This window comes from Scyliorhinus torazame, chromosome 22, assembly GCF_047496885.1.
Source record: "Scyliorhinus torazame isolate Kashiwa2021f chromosome 22, sScyTor2.1, whole genome shotgun sequence".
Lineage (NCBI taxonomy): Eukaryota > Metazoa > Chordata > Chondrichthyes > Carcharhiniformes > Scyliorhinidae > Scyliorhinus > Scyliorhinus torazame.
Genome location: NC_092728.1, coordinates 4481415 through 4495919, shown reverse-complemented (window position 1 = coordinate 4495919; position 14505 = coordinate 4481415). Strand labels below are relative to the sequence as shown.

General features: G+C 51.0%; 1 protein-coding gene across 1 annotated transcript in view; it reads left to right on the top strand.

Moving 5' to 3' along the window:
- LOC140399470 (forkhead box protein P1-B-like) overlaps positions 1–14505 on the top strand; it is a 232950-nt gene that overhangs the window by 97289 nt on the left and 121156 nt on the right. Inside the window, exons 10-11 of the mRNA XM_072489044.1 lie at positions 4591–4692; positions 4798–4919. Of these exons, the coding sequence (XP_072345145.1) occupies positions 4591–4692; positions 4798–4919 (224 nt within the window). The remainder of the gene's footprint in view (positions 1–4590; positions 4693–4797; positions 4920–14505) is intronic.

Genomic DNA, 14505 nt, shown 5'->3' with positions numbered 1-14505 from the left:
ATACCCCACACCCCTCACTGTAACACTCTGATATATCCCACACCTCTCACTGTGACACTGATATACCCCACACGCCTCACTGTAACACTCTGATATATCCCACACCCCTGACTGTAACACTGATATACCCACACCCCTCACTGTAACACTCTGATATATCCCACACCCCTCACTGTAACACTGATATACCCCACACCCCTCACTGTAACACTGATATACCCACACCCCTCACTATAACACTGATATACCCCACACCCCTCACTTTAACACTGATATACCCCACACCCCTCACTGTAACACTGATATACCCCACACCCCTCACTGTAACACTCTGACATACCCCACACCCCTCACTGTAACACTTATATACCCCACGCCCCTCACTGTACCACTGATATACCCCACACCCCTCACTGTAACACTCTGATATATCCCACACCCCTCACTGTAACACTGATATACCCCACACCCCTCACTGTAACACTCTGATATACCCCACACCCCTCACTGTAACACTGATACACCCCACACCCCTCACTGTAACACTGATATACCCCACACCCCTCACTGTAACACTGATATACCCACACCCCTCACTGTAACACTGATATACCCCACACCCCTCACTGTAACACTGATATACCCCACACCCCTCACTGTAACACTCTGATATACCCCGCACCCCTCACTGTAACACTGATATACCCCACACCCCTCACTGTAACACTGATATACCCCACACCCCTCACTGTAACACTCTGATATATCCCACAGCCCTCACTGTAACACTCTGATATACCCCACACCCCTCACTGTAACACTCTGATATACCCCACACCCCTCACTGTAACACTGATATACCTCACACCCCTCACTGTAACACTCTGATATACCCCACACCCCTCACTGTAACTCTGATATACCGCACACCCCTCACTGTAACACTCTGATATACCCCACACCCCTCACTGTAACTCTGATATACCCCACACCCCTCACTGTAACACTGATATACCCCACACCCCTCACTGTAACACTGATATACCTCACACCCCTCACTCTAACACTCTGATATACCCCACACCCCTCACTGTAACACTGATATACCCCACACCCCTCACTGTAACACTGATATACCTCACACCCCTCACTCTAACACTCTGATATACCCCACACCCCTCACTGTAACACTGATATACCCCACACCCCTCACTGTAACACTGATATACCCCACGCCCCTCACTGTAACACTGATATACCCACACCCCTCACTGTAACACTTATATACCCCACATCCCTCACTGTAACACTGATATACCCCACACCCCTCACTGTAACACTGATATACCCCACACCCCTCACTGTAACACTCTGATATACCCCACACCCCTCACTGTAACACTGATATATCCCACACCCCTCTCTGTAACACTCTGATATACCCCCCACCCCTCACTGTAACACTCTGATATACCCGACAACCCTCACTGTAACACTGATATGGCCCACACCCCTCACTGTAACACTCTGATATACCCCACACCCCTCACTGGAACACTGATATACCGCACACCCCTCACTGTAACACTCTGATATACCCCACACCCCTCACTGTAACACTCTGATCTCCCCCACAACCCTCACTGTAACACTGATATACCTCACACCCCTCACTGTAACACACTGATATACCCCACACCCCTCACTGTAACACTGATATACCCCACACCCCTCACTGTAACACTCTGATCTCCCCCACAACCCTCACTGTAACACTGACATACCCCACACCCCTCACTGTAACACTGATATACCCCACACCCCTCACTGTAACACTCTGATCTCCCCCACAACCCTCACTGTAACACTGATATACCCCACACCCCTCACTGTAACTCTGATATACCCCACACCCCTCACTGTAACACTCTGATATACCCCACACCCCTCACTGTAACACTCTGATCTCCCCCACAACCCTCACTGTAACACTGATATACCCCACACCCCACACTGTAACACTCTGATATACCCCACACCCCTCACTGTAACACTCTGATCTCCCCCACAACCCTCACTGTAACTCTGATATACCCCACACCCCTCACTGTAACTCTGATATACCCCACACCCCTCACTGTAACACTGATATACCCCACACCCCTCACTGTAACACTGATATATCCCACACCCCTCACTGTAACACTCTGATATACCCCACACCCCTCACTGTAACACTCTGATATACCCCACACCCCTCACTGTAACACTGATATACCCTACACCCCTCACTGTAACACTGATATACCCCACACCCCTCACTGTAACACTGATATACCCCACACCCCTCACTGTAACACTCTGATATACCCCACACCCCTCACTGTAACACTCTGATATACCCCACACCCCTCACTGCAACACTGATATACCCACACCCCTCACTGTAACACTGATATACCCCACACCCCTCACTGTAACACTCTGATATACCCCACACCCCTCACTGTAACACTCTGAGATACCCCACACCCCGCACTGTAACACTCTGATATACCCCACACCCCTCACTGTAACACTGATATACCCACACCCCTCACTGTAACACTGATATACCCCACACCCCTCACTGTAACACTCTGATATACCCCACACCCCTCACTGTAACACTCTGATATACCCCACAACCCTCACTGTAACACTGATATACCCCAAACCCCTCAATGTAACACTGATATACCCCACACCCCTCACTGTAACACTGATATACCCCACACCCCTCACTGTAACACTCTGATATACCCCATATCCCACACTGTAACACTCTGATATACCCCACAACCCTCACTGTAACAATGATATACCCCACACCCCTCACTGTAACACTCTGATATACCCCACAACCCTCACTGTAACACTGATATACCCCACACCCCTCACTGTAACACTGATATATCCCACACCCCTCACTGTAACACTGATATACCCCACACCCCTCACTGTAACACTGATATACCCCACACCCCTCACTGTAACACTCTGATATACCCCATACCCCTCACTGTAACACTGATATACCACACACCCCTCACTGTAACACTGATATACCCCACACCACTCACTGTAACACTCTGACATACCCCACACCCCTCACTGTAACACTGATATACCCCACACCCCTCACTGTAACACTGATATATCCCACACCCCTCACTGTAACACTGATATACCCCACACCCCTCACTGTAACACTGATATACCCCACACCCCTCACTGTAACACTCTGATATACCCCACACCCCTCACTGTAACACTGATATACCCCACACCCCTCACTGTAACACTGATATACCCCACACCCCTCACTGTAACACGGATATACCCCACACCCTCACTGTAACACTGATATACCCCACACCCCTCACTGTAACACTCTGATATACCCCACACCCCTCACTGTAACACTGATATACCCCACACCCCTCACTGTAACACTCTGATATATCCCACACCCCTCACTGTAACACCCTGATACACCCCACACCCCTCACTGTAACACTGATATACCCCACATCCCTCACTGTAACACTGATATACCCCACACCCCTCACTGTGACACTGATATACCCCACACCCCTCACTGTAACACTGATATACCCCACACCCCTCACTGTGACACTGATATACCCCACACCCCTCACTGTAACACTGATATACCCCACACCCCTCACTGTGACACTGATATACCCCACACCCCTCACTGAAAAACTGATATACCCCACACCCCTCACTGTAACACTGATATACCCCACACCCCTCACTGTAACACTGATATACCCCACACCCCTCACTGTAACACTCTGATATACCCCACACCCCTCACTGTAACACTCTGATATACCCCACACCCCCACTGTAACACTGATATACCCCACACCCCTCACTGTAACACTCTGATGTATCCCACACCCCTCACTGTAACACTCTGATATACCCCACACCCCTCACTGTAACACTCTGATATACCCCACACCCCTCACTGTAACACTCTGATATACCCCACACCCCTCACTGTAACACTCTGATATACACCACACCCCTCACTGTAACACTGATATACCCCACACCCCTCACTGTAACACTCTGATATACCCCACACACCTCACTGTAACACTGATATACCCCACACCTTCACTGTAACACTGATATACACCACACCCCTCACTGTAACACTGATATACCCCACACCCCTCACTGTAACACTGATATACCCCACACCCCTCACTGTAACACTGATATACTCCACACCCCTCACTGTAACACTCTGATATACCCCACACCCCTCACTGTAACACTCTGATATACCCCACACCCCTCACTGTAACACTCGGATATACCCCACACCCCTCACTGTAACACTGATATACCCCACAACCCTCACTGTAACACTGATATACCCACAACCCTCACTGTAACACTGATATACCCACACCCCTCACTCTGACACTCCCAGCTCATCCTCCTCTTGTACTTGTGTTTTATTGGCTGGGGATAGTTTTTGATTTGTTAATTCCAGTTTATTATTCGCAGGCCATCCTGGAGGCCGCTGAGAGACAGCTGACACTGAACGAAATATACCATTGGTTCACCCGCACTTTTGCCTTTTTCCGTTACAACACTGCCACGTGGAAGGTAAGCAGACGGACCGAGCGGTGCTGCTGCAAGGATTGTTGTGTGTGTCTGCCCATCTGATCTTTCTCGGTCGGTCTCCTCATTTTGCTCTTCTATCTGTCGCAGAATGCCGTCCGACACAACCTGAGTTTGCACAAGTGCTTTAATCGCGTGGAGAATGTGAAAGGTTCCGTTTGGACGGTGAATGAAGTGGAATTCCAACGGCTGCGAGGTCGCAAAGTTGGCAGGTATCAGGCCCAACACACGGCTTCTCTGAGAGTCGCACAGGAGAGGTCTTTCGCCCATCGGGTCTGCTCCAACAAAACTACACTCAACCTACACTGAACCCACACTGAACCCACACTGAACCTACACTGAACCTACACTGAACCCACACAGAACCCACACTGAACCCACACTGAACCCACACTGAACCTACACTGAACCCACACTGAACCCACACTGACCCCACACTGAACCCACACTGACCCCACACTGAACCCACACTGACCCCACACTGAACCCACACTGAACCCACACTGACCCCACACTGAACCCACACTGAACCCACACTGACCCCACACTGAACCCACACTGAACCCACACTGACCCCACACTGAACCCACACTCAACCCACACTGAACCCACACTGACCCCACACTGACCCCACACTGAACCCACACTGACCCCACACTGAACCCACACTGAACCCACACTGAACCTACACTGAACCCACACTGAACCTACACTGAACCTGCACTGAACCCACACTGACCCCACACTGACCCCACACTGACCCCACACTGAACCCACACTGAACCTACACTGAACCTACACTGAACCTGCACTGAACCTACACTGAACCCACACTGACCCCACACTGACCCCACACTGACCCCACACTGAACCCACACTGAACCTACACTGAACCTACACTGAACCTGCACTGAACCTACACTGAACCCACACTGACCCCACACTGACCCCACACTGACCCCACACTGAACCCACACTGAACCTACACTGAACCTACACTGAACCTACACTGAACCCACACTGACCCCACACTGAACCCACACTGAACCTGCACTGAACCCACACTGACCCCACACTGAACCTACACTGAACCCACACTGAACCCACACTGAACCTGCACTGAACCTACACTGAACCCACACTGAACCTACACTGAACCCGCACTGAACCTACACTGAACCTACACTGAATCTGCACTGAACCTACACTGAACCCACACTGAACCTACACTGAACCTGCACTGAACCTGCACTAAATCTACACTGAACCCACACTGAACCTACACTGAACCTACACTGAACCTGCACTGAACCCACACTTAACCCACACTGAACCCACACTGAACCCACACTGAACCTACACTGAATCTACACTGAACCTACACTGAACCTGCACTGAACCCACACTGAACCCACACTGAACCCACACTGAACCTACACTGAATCTACACTGAACCCACACTGAACCTACACTGAACCTACACTGAACCTGCACTGAACCCACACTTAACCCACACTGAACCCACACTGAACCCACACTGAACCCACACTGAACCTACACTGAATCTACACTGAACCTACACTGAACCTGCACTGAACCCACACGGAACCTACACTGAACCTACACTGAACCTGCACTGAATCTACACTGAACCTGCACTGAACCTACACTGAACCTGCACTGAATCTGCACTGAATCTACACTGAACCTACACTGAACCCACACTGAACCTACACTGAACCTACACTGAACCTGCACTGAACCTGCACTGAATCTACACTGAACCCACACTGAACCTACACTGAACCTGCACTGAACCTACACTGAACCTGCACTGAATCTGCACTGAATCTACACTGAACCTACACTGAACCCACACTGAACCTACACTGAACCTGCACTGAATCTGCACTGAATCTACACTGAACCTACACTGAACCCGCACTGAACCTGCACTGAACCTGCACTGAATCTACACTGAACCCACACTGAACCTACACTGAACCTGCACTGAACCTACACTGAACCTGCACTGAATCTGCACTGAATCTACACTGAACCTACACTGAACCCACACTGAACCTACACTGAACCTACACTGAACCTGCACTGAACCTGCACTGAATCTACACTGAACCTACACTGAACCCGCACTGAACCTGCACTGAACCTGCACTGAATCTGCACTGAACCTACACTGAACCTACACTGAACCTACACTGAACCTACACTGAACCTGCACTGAATCTGCACTGAATCTGCACTGAATCTGCACTGAATCTGCACTGAATCTGCACTGAACCTGCACTGAACCTACACTGAACCTGCACTGAACCCGCACTGAACCTGCCCTGAATCTGCACTGAATCTGCACTGAACCTGCACTGAACCTACACTGAACCTGCACTGAACCCACACTGAACCCACACTGAACCTACACTGAACCTGCACTGAATCTGCACTGAACCTGCACTGAACCTACACTGAACCTGCACTGAACCCACACTGAACCCACACTGAACCCACACTGAACCTACACTGAACCTACACTGAACCTGCACTGAATCTGCACTGAACCTACACTGAACCCACACTGAACCTACACTGAACCTACACTGAACCTGCACTGAATCTGCACTGAATCTGCACTGAACCTGCACTGAACCTACACTGAACCTACACTGAACCTGCACTGAACCTACACTGAACCTACACTGAACCCACACTGAACCCACACTGACCCCGCACTGAACCTGCACTGAACCTGCACTGAACCCACACTGACCCCACACTGAACCCACACTGACCCCACACTGAACCTGCACTGAATCTGCACTGAATCTGCACTGAACCTGCACTGAACCTACACTGAACCCACACTGAACCCACACTGACCCCACACTGAACCTGCACTGAATCTGCACTGAACCTGCACTGAACCTACACTGAACCCACACTGAACCTGCACTGAACCCACACTGAACCTGCACTGAACCTACACTGAACCCACACTGAACCCACACTGAACCTGCACTGAACCTGCACTGAACCTACACTGAACCCACACTGAACCCACACTGAACCCGCACTGAACCTGCACTGAACCCACACTGACCCCACACTGAACCTACACTGAACCCACACTGAACCCGCACTGAACCTACACTGAACCTGCACTGAACCCACACTGAACCTGCACTGAACCTACACTGAACCCACACTGAACCCACACTGAACCTACACTGAACCTGCACTGAACCCACACTGAACCTACACTGAACCTGCACTGAATCTGCACTGAACCTACACTGAACCCACACTGAACCCACACTGAACCTACACTGAACCTACACTGAACCTACACTGAACCCACACTGAACCTACACTGAACCTGCACTGAACCCACACTGAACCTACTCTGAACCTACACTGAACCTACACTGAACCCACACTGAACCCACACTGAACCCACACTGAACCCACACTGAACCTACACTGAACCCACACTGAACCCACACTGAACCTGCACTGAACCTGCACTGAACTCACACTGAACCTACACTGAACCCACACTGAACCCACACTGAACCTACACTGAACCTACATGAACCTACACTGAACCTGCACTGAACCCACACTGAACCTGCACTGAACCCACACTGAACCTACATGAACCTACACTGAACCTGCACTGAACCCACACTGAACCTACACTGAACCTACACTGAACCCACACTGAACCCACACTGAACCTACACTGAACCTACATGAACCTACACTGAACCTGCACTGAACCCACACTGAACCTACACTGAACCTACACTGAACCCACACTGAACCCACACTGAACCTACATGAACCTACACTGAACCTGCACTGAACCCACACTGAACCTACACTGAACCTACACTGAACCTGCACTGAACCCACACTGAACCCACACTGAACCTACACTGAACCTACATGAACCTACACTGAACCTACACTGAACCTGCACTGAACCTACACTGAACCTACACTGAACCCACACTGAACCCACACTGAACCTACACTGAACCTACATGAACCTACACTGAACCTGCACTGAACCCACACTGAACCTGCACTGAACCTACACTGAACCTACACTGAACCCACACTGAACCCACACTGAACCTACACTGAACCTGCACTGAACCCACACTGAACCTACACTGAACCTGCACTGAACCCACACTGAACCCACACTGAACCTACACTGAACCCGCACTGAACCCACACTGAACCCACACTGAACCTACACTGAACCCGCACTGAACCCACACTGAACCCACACTGAACCTACACTGAACCTACACTGAACCCGCACTGAACCTGCACTGAACCTGCACTGAACCTACACTGAACCTACACTGAACCTACACTGAACCCGCACTGAACCTACACTGAACCTACACTGAACCCACACTGAACCTGCACTGAACCCACACTGAACCTACACTGAACCTACACTGAACCTGCACTGAACCTACACTGAACCCACACTGAACCTACACTGAACCTGCACTGAACCTGCACTGAACCTACACTGAACCTACACTGAACCTGCACTGAACCTACACTGAACCTACACTGAACCTGCACTGAACCTACACTGAACCTACACTGAACCTGCACTGAACCCACACTGAACCTACACTGAACCTACACTGAACCTGCACTGAACCTACACTGAACCCACACTGAACCTACACTGAACCTGCACTGAATCTGCACTGAATCTGCACTGAACCCACACTGAACCTGCACTGAACCTACACTGAACCTACACTGAACCCACACTGAACCCACACTGAACCTACAGTGAACCTGCACTGAACCCGCACTGAACCTACACTGAACCCGCACTGAACCTACAGTGAACCTGCACTGAACCCACACTGAACCTACACTGAACCTACACTGAACCCACACTGAACCTACAGTGAACCCGCACTGAACCTACACTGAACCCACACTGAACCCGCACTGAACCTACACTGAACCTACACTGAACCCGCACTGAACCTACACTGAACCCACACTGAACCCGCACTGAACCTACACTGAACCCGCACTGAACCTACACTGAACGTGCACTGAACCCACACTGAACCCACACTGAACCTACAGTGAACCTGCACTGAACCCACACTGAACCTACACTGAACCTACACTGAACCTGCACTGAACCCACACTGAACCCACACTGAACCCACACTGAACCTACACTGAACCTGCACTGAACACACACTGAACCCACACTGAACCCACACTGAACCTGCACTGAACCTACACTGAACCCACACTGAACCTACACTGAACCTGCACTGAACCTGCACTGAACCCACACTGAACCCACACTGAACCCACACTGAACCTGCACTGAACCTACACTGACCCCACACTGAACCCACACTGAACCTGCACTGAACACACACTGAACACACACTGAACCTACACTGAACCTACACTGACCCCACACTGAACCTACACTGAACCTGCACTGAACCCGCACTGAACCTACACTGAACCTGCACTGAACCTACACTGAACCCACACTGAACCTACACTGAACCTACACTGAACCTGCACTGAACCTACACTGAACCCACACTGAACCCACACTGAACCTACACTGAACCTACACTGAACCTACACTGAAGCTACACTGAACCTACACTGAACCTGCACTGAACCCACACTGAACCTACACTGAACCCACACTGAACCTACACTGAACCCACACTGAACCCACACTGAACCCACACTGAACCCACACTGAACCCACACTGAACCCACACTGAACCTACACTGAACCCACACTGAACCTACACTGAACCTACACTGAACCTGCACTGAACCTACACTGAACCCACACTGAACCCACACTGAACCTACACTGAACCTACACTGAAGCTACACTGAACCTACACTGAACCTGCACTGAACCCACACTGAACCTACACTGAACCCACACTGAACCTACACTGAACCTACACTGAACCCACACTGAACCCACACTGAACCCACACTGAACCTACACTGAACCTACACTGAACCCACACTGAACCCACACTGAACCTACACTGAACCTACACTGAACCCACACTGAACCCACACTGAACCCACACTGAACCTACACTGAACCCACACTGAACCCACACTGAACCCACACTGAACCTACACTGAACCCACACTGAACCCGCACTGAACCTGCCCTGAACCTACACTGAACCTGCACTGAACCTGCACTGAACCTGCACTGAACCCACACTGAACCTACACTGAACCTACACTGAACCCACACTGAACCTACACTGAACCCACACTGAACCCACACTGAACCTACACTGAACCTACACTGAACCCACACTGAACCTACACTGAACCCACACTGAACCTACACTGAACCTACACTGAACCCACACTGAACCCACACTGAACCGACACTGAACCTGCACTGAACCTGCACTGAACCTACACTGAACCCACACTGAACCTACACTGAACCTACACTGAACCCACACTGAACCTACACTGAACCCACACTGAACCTACACTGAACCCACACTGAACCCACACTGAACCCACACTGAACCTACACTGAACCTGCACTGAACCTGCACTGAACCCACACTGAACCCACACTGAACCTGCACTGAACCTACACTGAACCCACACTGAACCCACACTGAACCTACACTGAACCTGCACTGAACCCACACTGAACCCGCACTGAACCTGCACTGAACCTACACTGAACCCACACTGAACCTACACTGAACCTGCACTGAACCCACACTGAACCTACACTGAACCCGCACTGAACCTACACTGAACCTGCACTGAACCCACACTGAACCTACACTGAACCCACACTGAACCTACACTGAACCCACACTGAACCCACACTGAACCTCCACTGAACCCGCACTGAACCTGCACTGAACCCACACTGAACCCACACTGAACCTACACTGAACCTGCACTGAACCCACACTGAACCTACACTGAACCCACACTGAACCTACACTGAACCTGCACTGAACCCACACTGAACCCACACTGAACCCACACTGAACCTGCACTGAACCCACACTGAACCTACACTGAACCCACACTGAACCTACACTGAACCTGCACTGAACCCACACTGAACCTACACTGAACGTACACTGAACCCACACTGAACCCACATTGAACCTGCACTGAACCCACACTGAACCTACACTGAACCCACACTGAACCTACACTGAACCTGCACTGAACCCACACTGAACCCACACTGAACCCACACTGAACCTACACTGAACCCACACTGAACCTGCACTGAACCTGCACTGAACCTACACTGAACCCACACTGAACCCACACTGAACCCACACTGAACCTACACTGAACCTACACTGAACCCACACTGAACCTACACTGAACCTACACTGAACCTGCACTGAACCTGCACTGAACCTACACTGAACCCACACTGAACCTACACTGAACCTACACTGAACCCACACTGAACCCACACTGAACCCACACTGAACCTACACTGAACCTGCACTGAACCCACACTGAACCCACACTGAACCTGCACTGAACCTGCCCTGAACCTGCACTGAACCTACACTGAACCCACACTGAACCTACACTGAACCTACACTGAACCCACACTGAACCCACACTGAACCCACACTGAACCTACACTGAACCTGCACTGAACCCACACTGAACCCACACTGAACCCGCACTGAACCTGCACTGAACCCACACTGAACCCACACTGAACCTGCACTGAACCTGCACTGAACCTGCACTGAACCCACACTGAACCTACACTGAACCCACACTGAACCCACACTGAACCTGCACTGAACCTGCACTGAACCTGCACTGAACCCACACTGAACCTGCACTGAACCCGCACTGAACCTACACTGAACCTACACTGAACCTGCACTGAACCTGCACTGAACCTACACTGAACCCACACTGAACCTACACTGAACCTACACTGAACCCACACTGAACCCACACTGAACCCACACTGAACCTACACTGAACCTGCACTGAACCCACACTGAACCCACACTGAACCTGCACTGAACCTGCCCTGAACCTGCACTGAACCCACACTGAACCTACACTGCACCTGCACTGAACCTGCACTGAACCTACACTGAACCTACACTGAACCCACACTGAACCTACACTGAACCTACACTGAACCCACACTGAACCTACACTGAACCCACACTGAACCTACACTGAACCCACACTGAACCTACACTGAACCTACACTGAACCTACACTGAACCCACACTGAACCTACACTGAACCTACACTGAACCTACACTGAACCCACACTGAACCTACACTGAACCTGCACTGAACCCACACTGAACATACAATGAACCTGCCCTGAACCTGCACTGAACCTACACTGAACCTACACTGAACCCACACTGAACCCACACTGAACCTACACTGAACCCACACTGAACCTACACTGAACCCACACTGAACCTACACTGAACCTACACTGAACCTACACTGAACCCACAATGAACCTACACTGAACCCGCACTGAACCCGCACTGAACCCACACGGAACCCACACTGAACCCACACTGAACCCACACAGAACCCAACCTGAACCCACACTGAACCCACACTGAACCCACACTGAACCCACACTGAACCCACACTGAACCCGCACTGAACCCACACGGAACCCACACTGAACCCACACTGAACCCGCACTGAACCCACACGGAACCCGCACTGAACCCGCACTGAACCCACACGGAACCCACACTGAACCCACACTGAACCCACACAGAACCCAACCTGAACCCACACTGAACCCACACTGAACCCACACTGAACCCACACTGAACCCACACTGAACCCGCACTGAACCCACACGGAACCCACACTGAACCCACACTGAACCCACACTGAACCCACACTGAACCCACACTGAACCCGCACTGAACCCACACTGAACCCACACGGAACCCACACTGAACCCACACTGAACCCACACAGTACCCAACCTGAACCCACACTGAACCCACACTGAACTCGCACTGAACCCACACTGAACCTACACTGAACCTACACTGAACCTACACTGAACCTGCACTGAACCCACACTGAACCCACACTGAACCCACACTGAACCCACACTGAACCCACACTGAACCTGCACTGAACCCACACTGAATCTGCACTGAACCTGCACTGAACCCACACTGAACCCACACTGAACCCACACTGAACCTGCACTGAACCTACACTGAACCTACACTGAACCTGCACTGAACCCACACTGAACCTGCACTGAACCCACACTGAACCTACACTGAACCTGCACTGAACCCACACTGAACCTGCACTGAACCTACACTGAACCTACACTGAACCTGCACTGAACCTACACTGAACCCACACTGAACCCACACTGAACCTACACTGAACCTACACTGAACCTACACTGAACCTGCACTGAACCTGCACTGAACCCACACTGAACCTACACTGAACCTGCACTGAACCTGCACTGAACCCACACTGAACCTGCACTGAACCTGCACTGAACCTACACTGAACCCACACTGAACCCGCACTGAACCCACACAGAACCCACACTGAACCCACACTGAACCTACACTGAACCCACACTGAACCTACACTGAACCTACACTGAACCTGCACTGAACCTACACTGAACCCACACTGAACCTGCACTGAACCCACACTGAACCTACACTGAAC